Source organism: Eucyclogobius newberryi, unplaced genomic scaffold, assembly GCF_026437365.1.
Source record: "Eucyclogobius newberryi isolate DKJ021-1_F unplaced genomic scaffold, fEucNew1.0.hap1 SCAF_6, whole genome shotgun sequence".
Lineage (NCBI taxonomy): Eukaryota > Metazoa > Chordata > Actinopteri > Gobiiformes > Gobiidae > Eucyclogobius > Eucyclogobius newberryi.
Genome location: NW_027316278.1, coordinates 14,859,779 through 14,875,606, shown reverse-complemented (window position 1 = coordinate 14,875,606; position 15,828 = coordinate 14,859,779). Strand labels below are relative to the sequence as shown.

Sequence of the window (15,828 nt, the reverse complement as noted above, 5' to 3'; positions counted from 1 at the left end):
CCAAACGAGTGACTTTATTAACCCAAACATTGTTGTTAAATTTAAAAGTTATAAATCAATGTTTGAGAGTTTGTTGTAATTAGCTCAGTGAAGAGGTTAGCACCATTAGCATGACAGGGCATGTACATATAACTGCAGAGGTTCAAAGGAGCAGGTCCATACACAACATGCCGAGGGTTAGGGTCACTGCCAAAAAGGCAAATGAATTCACCAGATTTAAACTTTCACCAAATGTAGGGTGCAGCCATGTTGGATTTCTGTACTCTGATTTTGAAACGTTCTTAGTTTCTTAATAAGAATTGTTAGCTTGATTGTAAAGTCTGACCTCTGAGACCTGGAATGCTCTATAATCCTGGGTCACTGTGTTGTGCACACAGAAGCTCCCCTCATTAGATGTTCAAGTAGAAAGTTTACACTGTCAGTGCAGGCCCATAATCAAGCGTTTCCATTGTTTCCATTCACATGTACTAATTATTCAAGCAGAGGACAGGCTGTTTGGGCTGGAAGCAGGACTCACCCCTCGACCTCAAGTCTTTCTCGGTTATGTTTTCATGGCGGGAAATGGAATTCCCCAAAATTCTGTTTAATCCTTCTACTCACACTTGAGGCTTGATTGGGGGGTCGCTTCACGCTCTGAGGGACTCACACTTGTCACTTGTTGTGCTTAACAAAATGAGCACATAAGATAGGCATTTCTACAATCCCTGAAATATGTCAGTCTATTTGACACATTTTGTTGTTTGCTTTTCAGGAAGTGGGTCTGGTTGACTATCATGGCCATCATGTCCGGGATTACAGCTCGCACCTGGGGCAACCTCATCGCCGCCGACCCTCGCTGCTGTCGGAGTTTCAGCCTGGGATTGAGAGGTACGAGCTATTAAAACCTCTATGGACATTTCTTTATAGAATATGCATTACGTTTGAGAGCAGCCTGCATGCACTCTAAAACAGTACGAGCTATTAAAACCTCTATGGACATTTCTTTATAGAATACGCATTACGTTTGAGAGCAGCCTGCATGCACTCTAAAACAGTAGAGTACTTCCTGGTTTTATGTAATTCTAATTGTCGTTGTTGTTATATTCTAAAATAAACAACACAATTTAAAAAGTGGCTGTTATTTTGACACATTTTGATTCAAATGTCATAAAATAGATACATATAAATCTCCTGAGTAACATGCTTATTTAAGCATATTTATAAATGGAGGCATAACAGCGTTTGCTTATTCAAAGAACAGAATATTCAAAACGTTGAATCTATGATCTATGATCAGTTTGTCAGGGGACAGTGAGACTGCTGCAATTAGGCTGCTCTCTACTGCCATGTCAGGGCTTCAGTCAGAGCACAGTTTCTCTCTAAAACTCAACATATAATGCAAAACGATACATTGTCCCAGCCCTAGTTACTAATCTTCAATATTCTATTGTCTGTGGTTAGTTTTATAGTAAAGTGTCACGTCTCAGCAGCTTTAATTGTCTGACATAAACAGTGCAGTTCTTATGTAATTTGTGCTTATGAGCCTTCTCCATGATGTTGTTTTTTGTGGGGCAAAGGGCCTGTTTTTCATATAGAAAGATGCACATTGTGCGCTTTATTCCATCTCCTGCGGACTCCTCTACCTTCTCAACTGCTTTATTATTTATGCAGTCTTTCTTTTTTGAGGATGGGTCTTGATAAGTACTTATGAATATTTTATTTAAATAGCATGCATTTTGTATGATTCTCAGAAGATTTTTTTATGAGGCTGAAGGCAGAGATATATATACAGTATACGGTTTTACTGACACTGATTTGTAAAGCTTAATGCTGTCTGATGTCTTGTATGCTGACTCCAATGCCCTGTGTTAGAATTTCTGTTCATGGGTGAGGGGTGATATTGACAAGAAGGAATTTTTTTTTTTTTGAGTTTTCCGATAACGAGATTCAGACGATATTATGTCACTCCGACAGAATTGTGTTAAAACATTAAATGTATTATTAGACAAATGTGAAATGTCTGTAGAATGAATCTCAAAAGTGCAGAAATTTCACCGTATACCCCTATTTGAAAGTTTACTACAAAACTTGTTGTCATTTTAATCTTTATACTTCAAAGTTTGCAAATCTTCAAAACAACAGTCACACTATTATATACATTTTGATATATCAGCTCTAGTCACGGGTTGCTCACTGCTGCCCACATGCTCCTGATTTATTACAATTGGTTAAATTAATGATTGGGCTGTCTGTATTATATTGGATAATATCTAAAAACAAAGTGTGATTAACAAACAAAATACTCAAAATGTTCTGTTCTCATTCGCACCTTGTTTAGTAAAAAAGGAAGAAAAATGACAATAGGGTAAAGTCCGAGTAATTGAAGGTCAGTCAGCCACAACAGTGTAATCAGTGGCGAGCCACTGTGCTGTAGTTATTGGCTCCGTTCTTCTCTTCTCCAGGCAAACTCCCAATCACTCCGCCTTCTCCCATCTGCCTGAAATCACCAGGGCTACTACAGAAAAGAGACCAAGCTGCAAAGCAAAACAAGACACACAGGGACTAGTAAACAGGGTTTTTCACTTGAGTGAGAACATTTTGGGTGCCACATTAATGTGCTATGTTCAGTCAAATCTGAAATCTGATAAGGTTTTGTTGTACAATGGGTTAAGAAAAAAGCCTCTTGCAAATGTTGCTATATGTCTGATTTTTAATTTTTAATTTATTTATCTAAGACAAAAATCCAGTCTTTGTCTTGATATTTGTCTTTGACTTTATTCGTCTCATGCTATGATGTTGTTGTTTTTTTTTTAATTTATGTATTTTGGTTGTAGACATGGGTTCAAAATAATCAAAGAACGTTTTGGTCAAACAAAGACAGGCCCTGCAGAGTGATCAGTCAATTTAAGGCAAAACTGTCTCATCTCTCTTTGATTTCACGCAATTCATGCAAAAGCTTGATTATGATTGGATGGGCTTTTATTTTAGTAATACTAAAGTTGTAAAGCTCATATAGGTTACATGTTTTAAAATGAACCATATATTAAATAAATACAAATACCAGTACTCATGGGGATCATTTATTGGGATTTTGCCCTGGATGGAAGTTTTTACACTGATAATAGGCAAGGCAAGGCAAGGCAAGTTTATTTGTAGAGCACATTTCATACACAAGGCAATTCAAAGTGCTTCACACAGCAGGAAAAATGCATTCAAATCACAAAGAAATTACAGAAACAGAAATACAATAAAATTAACTAAATTAAAAATTATCAATCCAACTGATTTTCTAAACTAATAAAATCACAAACAAAAGAGAAGAGTGCAAAGAAAAAATCCTTTCAGTCATATGCGCAGCTAAACAAAACTGTTTTTAGCTTAGATTTGAACATTGTCAGAGTAGAAGCCTGTCTCACATCTTCAGGAAGACTGTTCCAGATTTTAGCTGCATAAAACTGAAACGCAGATTCCCCATGTTTTGTCCTGACTCTGGGCACCAGCAGGAGGCCGGTCCCTGAGGTCCTCAGAGTCCGAGATGGTTCATATGGCACTAACATATCCAAGATGTACTTTGGTGTTAGGCCATGGAGAGACTTGTACACAAGCAGAGCTGCTTTAAAGTCTATTCTCTGAGCCACAGGGAGCCAGTGCAGAGACCTGAGAACAGGACTAATGTGATCATACTTCCTGGTTCTGGTCAGGACCCGAGCAGCAGCGTTCTGGATGTACTGCAGCTGTTTTACAGCTCGTTTGGAGAGACCAGTGAGCAGGCCGTTACAGTAGTCTAATCTACTGGAGACAAACGCGTGGATAAGTCTCTCTAAATCTGGTTTTGACACTATATTTTTGATTTTGGCAATGTTTTTTAGATGGTAAAAAGCTGCTGATGTTATTGATTTGACGTGGCAATTAAAGTTCAAGTCTGAGTCCATTATTACCCCCAGATTTCTAATTTGGTTTGTAGGTTTTAGAGCGAGACTCTGGAGGTGACCGCTAACACTTTCTCTTTGTTTCTGTGGGCCAAAAACGATTATTTCAGTCTTGTCTGAGTTCAGCTGGAGAAAGTTGTTTTGCATCCACACACTGATCTGTTGGATGCAGTGACAGAGTGAATCTACTGGTCCATAGTCACCTGCCGACAGTGAAACATAGATCTGAGTGTCGTCTGCATAATTGTGATAGGACACATTTTCACTGCGTATCAACTGACCCAACGGCAGCATGTAGAGGTTGAACAGAAGGGGACCCAGGACTGACCCTTGGGGCACTCCACAGGTCAGGGTCATGTGGTCTGAGACACAGCTACCAATTTCAACAAAGTACTTCCTGTCTTCCAGATAGGACCTTAACCAGTTTAGGGCAGTGCCAGTGATGCCCACCCAGTCCTCTAGTCTCTGCAAGAGGATCCCATGATCGACAGTGTCGAAAGCAGCACTCAGATCTAACAGAATTAAGACTGAGGCTTTGCCCGTGTCAGTGTTCAGGCGGATGTCATTTGTCACCTTGACAAGAGCAGTCTCAGTGCTGTGATGAGGTCTAAAACCTGACTGAAAAACATCAAATGAGTTGTTTATTAAGAGGAAATCTGTGAGCTGTTGGTAAACAACCTTTTCAAGGACTTTGCCCCAAAATGGCAGATTAGAGATGGGCCGGTAATGACTCAGTACTGCGGCATCAAGACTGCTCTTCTTTAGGAGAGGCTTTATGACCGCAGTTTTCAAAGACATTGGGAATGTTCCAGATTGAAGCGACATGTTAACTATGTGAGTGAATGGTGCTAACAAACTGTTCAGCACAGACTTTAGAAATTTGGTGGGTAACACATCAAGGCAGCATGTAGATGAACTCAGACTGGTGATGATCTCATGGACAGTTTTGTCAGTTACTGGTGCAAAGTGAGTTAGCTCTAAGTGTCTTGGTGGTTTTAGGGTAATTTTTTGCATTGTGGGATTTATAGCATTTTTAATGCCCTGAACTTTGTCATTAAAGAATAATGCAAACTCATTACACTTGGATGTGGAAATGAGTTCTAACGGCAGCTGAGCTGGAGGGTTTGTTAATCTGTTTACTGTGGCAAACAGGACACGCGAGTTGTTACTGCAGCTTCCAATTATTTCAGAAAAATATCTTTCCCTAGTTCTACATAAGATTAGGTTGTACATGTTCAGCTTTTCTTTGTAAATCTCTTTTTGAACCTGGAGCTTTGACTTGCGCCATTTCCGTTCGGCCCTGCGGCACTCCCTTTTCTGTGCCCTGACCAAATCATCATTTCTCCACGGCGCCTTCTGCTTATTTTTAACCATTTTAGCCTTTATAGGGGCGATGGTGTCCAGAACATTCAAAACACTAGATGTAACAGAGTTCAACAAATCATTTACATTAGAACATGAGACATTTTCAAAGTTTATCATTTCCATAAACAGTGCACCTGTGCCATCACTTATGTGTCTCCTCTGAACAACTGCAGGACCAACCGGAGGTTTGGGAGAAACAGACAGGTCAAAGAAGACACAGAAATGATCAGACAGAGCAACATCGATCACATTAACATTTGAAATATTTACCCCCTTTGTAATTATGAGATCTAGAGTGTGTCCTTTGCTGTGGGTGGGGCCTCTCACATGCTGAGTAAGACTGAAGGTTTCAAGGACAGCATCAAGCTCTTTAGCGTTTCTGTCACAAATATTATCAACATGCACATTGAAATCACCTGTAATGACCAAACCATCAAAGTCTGTGCATATGACTGAGAGCATCTCAGTAAAATCATCAATAAAACTTTGGCAGTGCTGGGGAGGCTTGTATAAAACAATGAAGAGAATGGATGGAGACCGTTTTAGCTCCATTTTAAAGGATACATACTCAAATGATGAAAACACCCCAAAAGACAACCTGCGGATAATTATTTCATCTCTAAAGACAGCACAGACTCCACCCCCTTTTTTGTTTTCTCGTGTTTCAGATTCAAACTTAAAGTTGGGTGGAGCAGATTCTATCAGAACTACATTTCCTGTGTTTTTGTCAAGCCATGTTTCAGTTAAAAACATAAAATCAAGATTATAAGAAGAAATAAAATTATTAATTAAGAGAGATTTGTTACATAAGGACCTGACTCGCATTTTGTTTTTCCATCTCTGTGACGATGTGACTACAGAAATAGCACTAGGGGGGGGCTCTTTTTACATAGGGCCCCGGGTTTGTTTGATTTTTAATGTGACAATAAGTCCCGGCAACGCTGAGACCCAGTGCATCCTAGCTATGGGTCTCAGCCTTAAACATTCAGCCACAAATCTAGAGAAAAACTATTGAAGAAACAAATACTGAAATATTAAACCATCACTGACACTCTGCTCCTCCCTTTCTTGAGATCGTAGTAGCGCAAGTTATATTTAGTATCTTGCAAAACCCAGGTGTGACAATGTATGAAGGATTTGTGCTATTTGTGCTGCTCCAGTATGTTTTGTAGTTCCTAACAGTGGCTTCTCCTCTATGTAAAGAGACTTATAGGCCTGCAGCGTACATTTTCAACGCCATCCTTGGCACGTCTCCAGCTCTTCTCCTCATCAGTCTCATTCACTCCAGCTGTAGCGCACCGTGCCTGACTCCTCCCTCCGTTATTGGCCCCCGGGAGCCACGCAGCTGTCGGAGGAGATCGGCACGGTTTGTAACCAAGCGCATATCTCCCACAATAATACAATATCACCACATATGCTTCCTGCTCTGTCGTCACGGGGCCCAAGCGGCTGCTGTGGTGCTCTGCCTGTCCTCTTGTCCTAGACGCTTCACCCTTTTATCACTCATCTTGCTCGTCCCCTGAGCAAATCCTCCCCTGAGACCAGATTATTCAGCACGCTTGCCACCGATAGAGAGAAAGTAAAAGAGAGACCGGGGGGGGGATGGGTGTAGTAGTTGATTATGTAAGCGCAAACTCTCAATGAAGATGAGGAAGTGAACTGAATCAATGAGGGGGAAAAAAAGGGTTTGAGCGCAGCAGTTATACGCAACCTACTTTTTGAGGTTATTTCCAGACACTTGCACGAATTGAACGACTGCCGCCCGCGCTAGAGCTGCACAATGTTAGTAGATACATTAAAGGTTGGACACGCTGCGTAGTGTGCATATCTGACGGAGAGGAAGAGACGAGCGTTGGGCTGTTTGCCAGTCCAGCTCCACAGAAGGAGGCTCCACGCTCACTGGCAACTCCGCACACTAGGCCTTTTGTGGCTCTGAGCTCGCAATTGTGCTTGCATTTCCCTCTTTCCTCAAGCCACTTCCATGTGAACATCGACCACAGCATCCCCGATGGCCGGAGATCGTCTCAAGGGAAGACTTAGGAAATCAGTTCTCGGGAAAGAACAAAGCAGTATTTACAAGTGGACTAATGCAGTTTGTACATCTGAAAGCCATTCACATTTAAAATATTGAAAGGCGTCATTTGACTACACAGCAAGAACACAGTGCACTCATGTGTAATGCTTTTTTCAGCTCATGTTACCTCTTTTTTATCTCACCTTATCACATTGTTAACATGGGATATATGCATGTATTTACACACACGGACAACACACACGGACAACACACACGGACAACACACACTAGGGCAGGGGTGGGCTATTATTTTCCTCCGAGGGTCATATTCAAATCCAGGCAAGTAGCGGAGGGCCGGCCCGCGATCATTGGTGTGGGGAAAAAAAATCCCAAAAATTAAATATCAAATCACTTTTCTGACTATTGAATCTATTAGTTAATTAATTTCACGTCATATTTATTAACCTGTTACCATCCACCTATTTCGCCCTGTGCACAATGGTTGGACATACCCAAATGGCATTGCTTATTAAAAGAGGATCTTATGTTCCACATGCAAGTGTGATGCATCATTAGAAAGCTTAGGCCTTCTAGTTTCTGCAGATGTGCAGATGAACACTGTCAGGGCTTCAAAACCTACACTACAGAAGCCCAAACATAAACAAAACATCCTTTTTTAGTCTCGCTTGAATATTGTCAATTTGTAATGGTCCTGAGCAGGACATACTTCATTGTGTGCATATGCTGTTCACTGTACATGCTTTTTATCTTGTTGACAACAACTGTGTAAAGTTTCAGATCTCTGGGAACAGGCATTTTGGTGCTGTTGACCTTTTTGTATCAAAACGTATATTCAGAACAAGTGATCCACAAATGTGCCAAATGTGCCAAACTGTTTTATTACAATTTTAGCTCCTCTATGATCATAAAACATATATTTTGATGTTTTGTAGGCCACTAATACCTATTATAACTGCTAAAAACAATATATGTGAAAATGTGTAAATATGAGTTTACCCATGAATTTCCCATTATAGAGGTTAAAAAAAAAATATATTTTTTATTTTATTTTTTTATTGGTATAATAATACATATATCTAACAAAATGCACGTCCAAAAGGCTAATAAAATCAGAAAACGTTATGCGCAAAATCCTGCAGAGAAATCTGGCTCTTTACAGCCTTACCTGAGCCTTACGCACGATAATACAGAAGATTATGTGTCAATAAGGCCTTTGCCCCGCCCCTCTTTCGAAAGCTATTCTTATTGGCTAGAATAATATGTCCTTCAAAGTCTTCTACGTCACTAGCATTCGGCGCTATTTAGATGTAAACAGAGGAATCCATGTGCGTCGCAAGCGGCACATTTTTTTTGCGGAGGCTGTAGCAAACAAACCCGTGGATGGTCTCATTCTGTAGGTAACAGTCTGAAGAAAAGAAGGATTCCCAACATTATCTTATAGGTCAAACAGGTAATTTGTTATGGACGAAGAAATGCGCCGGACAAGCGCATTTTCGTCTGGCGAGAAACAAAGAAAAGTTTGTTTACTTGACAATATCTCGAAATGGGATAACTTCAGGAAAAATACAAGTGGATATTGTTTTTCAATGATTCCTTACGGACAGACTGAGCACAAGGATGTACAGAATTAAAGCCGTTTCGTCCGTCATAAACAGCAAACAGGTAGGACATGCGTTTGTAAAAGTTGAGACTTTCTCACAAACTATTGGCAATTGCTTCTTGGGGCGTATTATTCAATGTAAATCAATGACATATTCGTTTTGTTGAGAAAATAAGCTTTAAAATGATGTATGGCTTGCTGGTATTGACCACGGAAATAAAAGTGATGATGTAAGAGAATATTTGAGATATAGAAAATGCTCGCCGGCGGACAGGTGGGTGGTAACAGGTTAAGGATACAAGTGCAGACAGATGCCTGAGGGCAAAAAAAAAAAAAAAAAAATCTTTTAATATTACTTGGACAAGCTTGGCGGGCCGGATTGAAAGGCCCAGCGGGCTGGATGTGGCCCGCGGGCCGTAGTTTGCTCACCCCTGCACTAGGGCAAGCAGGGTATGATTGGTGAAATCGCAAACATCAGAATCAGAAAAGGTTTACTATTTTTTTTAAAGATTTTAAAAGCACATTAAATACTTTTTTAAATAAACATTATAGTTCATAGTGATACACGAATAACAAATAAGTCGTTTCTGCTTAAAATCACACTTCATTTCACATTGTAAACAGTTACAGTAGCTATGAATTAATTAGCTTTTATTTCACCTAAGAAACTTGTTTATAAAACTTTGTTAACTTGTTTGTAAAACTTTTTTACTTTGTTACTTGTTTGTAAAACTTTGTTACAGAGGCCAAAGTGAACTTTGTTCACTTTAGCCTCTGTGTCTTCGGTTTCTGACTTTCAGTTTCATACTCGCTCTTTGCCCTTTCACAGTATGTACGTTTAAAATATGCGGCTCTCTCCTCTGTGCTTTAGTTACTGCAGGTGCCGTGCGGAAACGAGCTCTTCGCGCCACGGATTCACACGTTTTAAATACATGTTAATTTAAACAAATCGCTGAGGCAATAAAATAATAATCCAATTACTCAATTTACTTGAGTAATGAATCCTTAATAAGCAATGTCTTGACTTGAGGATCAAACCTGAAACCAGATTTAGAATTTGTAGTTTATTATTATTATATTTATTGGTGTGAGCGCTTGTAGATTAGGTTTGAAATGTCCAGGAGCAACACTCAAACTCCACACAGAAAGTTGAAATGCTTTTTGGCAAGAATGAAAATTTTCTTTTGCGAGAAGCCTGAATTATAAACTTTATACAAAGATTCCCATGCATTTCAGAACATGTTTATAGAGATCTATACTTCAGAGTATAGAGCAAGTTATTGTTTATTTCTCTCATAAAAAATATCAAATTTTGTATTGTTGGCGGAGGACATTCAACACAGTTGCAGCTTTTGGAATTAAATTCTACTCGCTTGTCTTATTGAACACAGTTGTACCTTAGAACAGTGGTTCACAAAGTGGGGTCTGGTCCCCTAGTGGGGCATGAACTGGGGATCGTGAGATGACTTGGAAGTTTATTTTATAATTTTGACACTGTATTTAATGTATTTTTTCATTTACACACTATTTTTGTGAAAATGTCACATTACTTTATAAGTTAAATAAACTCAAACACAATTAAATCTGACTTGAAATGTTTTGCACCTTGAAATGATCACAGATTACAATGTCATGGGTCTTGGATCGGTTGCATGGTCATTTTTGGGGTTCCAGGCTGAAAGATTTGAGAACTCCTGCATTAGAATACCAAATTATTGTCTCTAAAGCATAATAACATCTTGACAAAATTACCCTGCTATCAAATTCAAGGTTTGTCCTTTCTCTCTGAATACCAAATTGCCTCTGAAAATGTCAACGATACAGGAAAGCTTTTTAGCAGATGCTCTGTAATAGCTTTGGTACTCCACTGCCTCTAAATGAGTTTGTCTTTTTGTGTTGCAGGGGACAAGAACAGCATATACGGTACGAGCACATCTACCTGCCAGAGCACAGTGGCCAATCTGAGGTGGAGTATGCAGAGATCAAGCGGCCGCGGTTAGAGATGGGCCCAGAGTCTCTGATACGGCCCACGTCCCACCGGCAATCCATGCCTATGGGAGGAGTGGATGACCTGGGAAAGGTGAGGGAACTACTATTACTCTTCACATAAAGCACTGCCACGCTGGTGCCTTTGTGCTTTCAGTCTTGAAATTGTACAGAACAGTCAATGATGGTCCCAAAATGCCACAAAAAAAAGCTGTGGGCGGGAATAGGCAATGGGCAAAAGTTAATGATGAGGGATAATCAACATGGTTAAAATCTTCATACCTTTTTCTTGTCTGATGCCTATTTGCATTGATTAAATAAACAAACTTGCCTTTTATCCATGTTTTCTTCTTGTCAAACCGCCCCCTGATTAAAACTGGACCCACTAACATACATTCTGTTGATCTAAATGCAAAATACTTCATTCTGCTTTATTTGCCATTTTAAAATGCAGGGTGTAGAGTGTAAGGTCGTTTTATTTATACAAATTGTTGCAGACTCTGTTCGATTGTCGACTAAAGTTGCAAAATTGTCTCTTCCTCTGAGCTGGTCCAGTTCACGTTCACAATAAACATGTATCAATCGAACTATTTGTCCAGAAGAGGCAGCTCCCCCTCACCTGTAGAGGCGCTGTGTACAATATCAGCTATATCTGCGTCACATAAACAAACTTGGAGTGGAACTTTAGCAGTGTTTGGACACAACCTGCCCCCAGGCTTTTGGATAGGATTTGAAAACACCACGGGGGCGAAAAACGAGAAGCTTCGGCATTCTCCGGACTAATAAAAAGTACTTTCAAAATGTGGCCATTATGGAAAGCCAATATGATCACACTCCACCACTTAGGAGCGGCGTATCGCGGCGTATTTTCCAGTGCTTTTAACGCGGTGCACCGTCTGACGTTATGCCGCGCGCCGTCAACGAGCACCGTAATTTACGCCAGACGGCGCTCGCTGTTCTCTTAATTTACGCCATATGCCGCTCCTAAGTGGCGGAGTGTGATCATATTGGCTTCCCATATTATCGAGCGCTGTGGGCGGCGCAAGCAGAAAAGTTACACTACGGCGCTACCTTTTGGGTAGCGCGCCGCGCGCACTGTTATCTTACTTCCTGGTGGTATCTTTTCAGCATGGCGGGAGCCCGCCGGCCAAAACCCCTCTGAACACTGTAATATTCCCTGTAATATTTTTATCTAAGATGTATTAATAAAATGGCCGTAACTGCACTCAAAAATGCCCGTCCACATTTTAAAATACCCCTGCCAAAATACGGTAAGACGGCCCTCTATCTAAAAGCCTGCCTGCCCCACATGTGCACAACCTGCCCCACATCTGCACAACCTGCCCCACATGTGCACAACCTGCCCCACATGTGCACAACCTGTCCCACATGTGCACAAACTGCCCCACATGTGCAGATCAGTGTTTCCCCGTTAGGACAGGTGATCATGAGCCGGGCTGAATGCCCAAGGCTTGCTCAGAATCCCCAGGGAAAAGAAAATATGTCAGAAGCTGTACGGGTCAATGTGACGATGCCATACCTTTTGAGAGCTTATTACTAGCTGAATATCGGCCACTTTTCCCATGTTAAAGCCAGCTTAAGCGGTTTTTATATGTTTGGTTCCATTCAGCTTCAAAGCTTTGTTATTTTTGTAAGTGTAATCATTGGAAAAGATGATATATTTTCTTTTGATCATCAGTAATTATAATTAAACCAGACTTTGACCTGCTCCTGTTAGTTTCACATCTTTCTCAATTGTCCTGCTATCAATCTCACACGGGAGTTTTTTTTTTTTTAACTTGAGCCTCGTGTACTTAGTAGCGTGGTTCACTTCATGGTCACTTCCTGGCGCCAGAGTTCGGTTCAGTCAGACCAGAGTTCACTTCTTTGGTCCGGATCAGAGTTCAATTGTGGAAAACTAATTCTGATTCGAATCAAAAGTGTATTGTGAATGCACCATAAATGTTTGAAATTGTGACAGTAACAAACCCTGGAGGTTTTCTTATGAAACGTAATACAAAAATATATGGCGGAGATGGCGACTTAATCCCTGCGCATGTTATGGCCACACTGACAACAGCGGGACAACCAAGCACTGCACTTACATTTTAAAGCACAACTGGATTATTAACGCGCCGCTTTTTGGCTTTGCAATAAAGGATGAATATCTCCCAAATGGCTGAGAATATATCTTAGTGTGTAACTTATTGAATGCAGCGTTGTATAGACATTGCATATTCCTGATGGGATTTGTTAGTCACTGTCAGGTTTTTTAAATACCGTTATAAGGTGTAATCAACATTTTGCACAGATCAAGGTCCCAAATGCTGAATCTTTGTAAATCTTCAACTTTGAAAAGGATCTTGTGGCAGTAACAGCACGTGACACTGAAGAAGTTTTACTGCTCACTCGTTTCTGCCGATAGCAGTAACGCGCACTTAATCATTATTGTACATTAACGCTTTAAATGTGGAACTCACAGGGATAATTGGTCCTAAACACACAATTAAAACTGTTGTTATCCTGACACTCTGTTCTCTATACTTGAAGTCTACCCGTCTGTTTTCCTTTTCCTTTTTAAATGATTATTTGGCTTCATTTGACAGGACAGTGCTGCGTGAAATGGGCATGAGACTTTAGAATGACCAGATTCAAACTCGTTACGCTGTGGCCTGCTCCAGCCTCTGCTGGCAGCTGTATGTGCAATCCACTTTAGCACGAGCACCACGCGCAATAAGATGGAGAAAATTAAATTGAAAATCAAGATAGATTAGTATGGGAAAAGCATTTTAATAAACTTTTTTCCCCACACTACACAGCTCTAACTTGACCTGAAATATCCCAATGAATGTTTATATATAATGGCTTGACATAACTTCTACTGGTATTTACAGACATCTTTATATCAATATCAGAATCATTTCCAGTGTGAGTCTTTTCTTGATTGATCATTTCATTTCAGAGTCTAAGTCAGGGTGCACTCATGGGCATTTCGATTGCCTGGAAGGTGGAAAAGGCTATATAAATACACTGTAATAATAATAACCATCTCCTTGACAAAGGTCAGCAAAGGTGTGTTTTCGAGGAGGGTATATGCCCAAATATTGATATTTTAATATATATAAGATTTTCTGACGAAGGGCAACATTTTTATATCTAATACATTGTTAATAATAAGATACTGCAAAACAAGACAATTGGGGAGAAAGGAGAGAAACAAACAAAGCGTAGGTTGTAAACTTCCAAATAATGTAGTGAAGTGATATTTTTGCTGCAATTTTGCGGGTAACTAATACATTTAAAGACACATTTTAGTACTTTTCTGATTATTTAGAGACCCTAGAACATTTATAGTGATTGTTTATAGTTCCTAAAAGTTGACTTTTCTAAAATAAAACATGAATTGGTGTATAGTTCACTAGAACTAATTGGCATTGGTTGAAAGATTTCAATATTTGAAAGAAAATGTCTTTGATTGAGTCATTTCCACATAAAAAGTTTTCCAAGGTTCCTGTCAGAGCCACATAAAAGATCTTGTTTGATAATAGACATCAGAGGAGGAAGAAGAGGCTGAAGGCAACTGAATCTCGTCAGCTGCAGTGCGTGAGAATTGAAAAAACAAATTAATAAATAATGGAGTTGACCTAGATTTGAAAAGACTGGATGAAAATGTGTGAATTGCAGATGAAAATGTCTGGCTGTGAAGTGTAGACCTGCTTTTGCTGCTTTTGCCAGCTGAGGTGCTCCTGATACATCTGCTTGACACTGAGGTCAGCTGAGGAATGGTAACTAGATTACCCAATAACGGAGGGTAGAGTTGCAAAATGACTTTAACATGCGCTCCAAAATATTGAGCCAGAGCATCAAGAGGCATGATCCTTTATACAAGTCATGTCAGATGCAATCACTGACTAAAGATTTCAGTGAATCAAGGCAAAGGGCGAAAGTGTGGAGAGGGACAGATAAAGAACGCGAGGGAGAAGCCACACACAAAGGCTAACAGGAAAAGGGCAGTCGGCTCGTAGTAGGCAAAGCATGAGTCACTGTGAATCAACCAAGAACAAAAGAGTATTTCACCAGCCTATTTGTATACGCCAATTCTACGCATTCTCCAATCCCGCGGGCACATAGCGATGTTTGCTCTCATATAGGACACACCGGCTATCTATGACTTCAATATCAGGCTGGACAAACACAGATTACATTTGATCCTATTTGGTCTATCTGAGTTGGCTGACCTTTGTGAGAGGGAGAAAAACATAGATACTGAAAGAGTTGGTGATAAAAGCCCTAGCCATAACGATTATTATAACAATGATGATTGAAACAAGCCATTAACCACAAGTATATGTTAGTAGTACAGTAAAGCTAGTAAGATGATGGTTAATAATGAGTATTTTTGGTTGTTGCACATGAGTGAAGTGGAAAGTAACACCAAGCTGTTTTCCACAGTGACATATCTGTGGCTTTGAATAGAAGAGCAACTTACATTGTTATTGATACTGTTGCTTAATGTTGTTCTTGCATGGGGCAGATGCACGCCTTGTATGGAGATTTAGAAAAAAGCAGGGGATCCATTTCTTATCTGTGTCTCACGCCGCTATCGCTGTGTGTATCTTTGGTTGAACGGCAATAAAAACAAAGTGATTTCCTTCCTTCTGTTGGTCTGGTATGCTCACGCTACTGTGGTTGGTGCTCTTTAAATAGAAAGCATTTGCATTAACATACTACAACACCGAAGCTAATAAAAATATGCATCGTTCTAGACATCATGTGGAGGAATGTTCTAAATGTAGTTGGGGTTGTTGAGGGCGCTGTAAGCTGCACTGCTCTGGGACAACAGATTAACTCCGGGACGGCGACCTCTTTCTGTGCCACATGTGTAGAGGCTGTCGATGTGTCGCTGAACTGTTGACAACAACATCAGCATCATG

At 40.2% G+C, this 15,828-nt stretch overlaps 1 protein-coding gene across 5 annotated transcripts in view; it reads left to right on the top strand.

Moving 5' to 3' along the window:
• ncor2 (nuclear receptor corepressor 2) overlaps nt 1–15,828 on the top strand; it is a 72,703-nt gene that overhangs the window by 22,683 nt on the left and 34,192 nt on the right. For all 5 annotated transcript variants that reach the window (XM_072432749.1, XM_072432748.1, XM_072432750.1 and 2 more), the window contains exons 3-4: nt 752–867; nt 10,811–10,988. In XM_072432749.1, the coding sequence (XP_072288850.1) occupies nt 752–867; nt 10,811–10,988 (294 nt within the window). The remainder of the gene's footprint in view (nt 1–751; nt 868–10,810; nt 10,989–15,828) is intronic.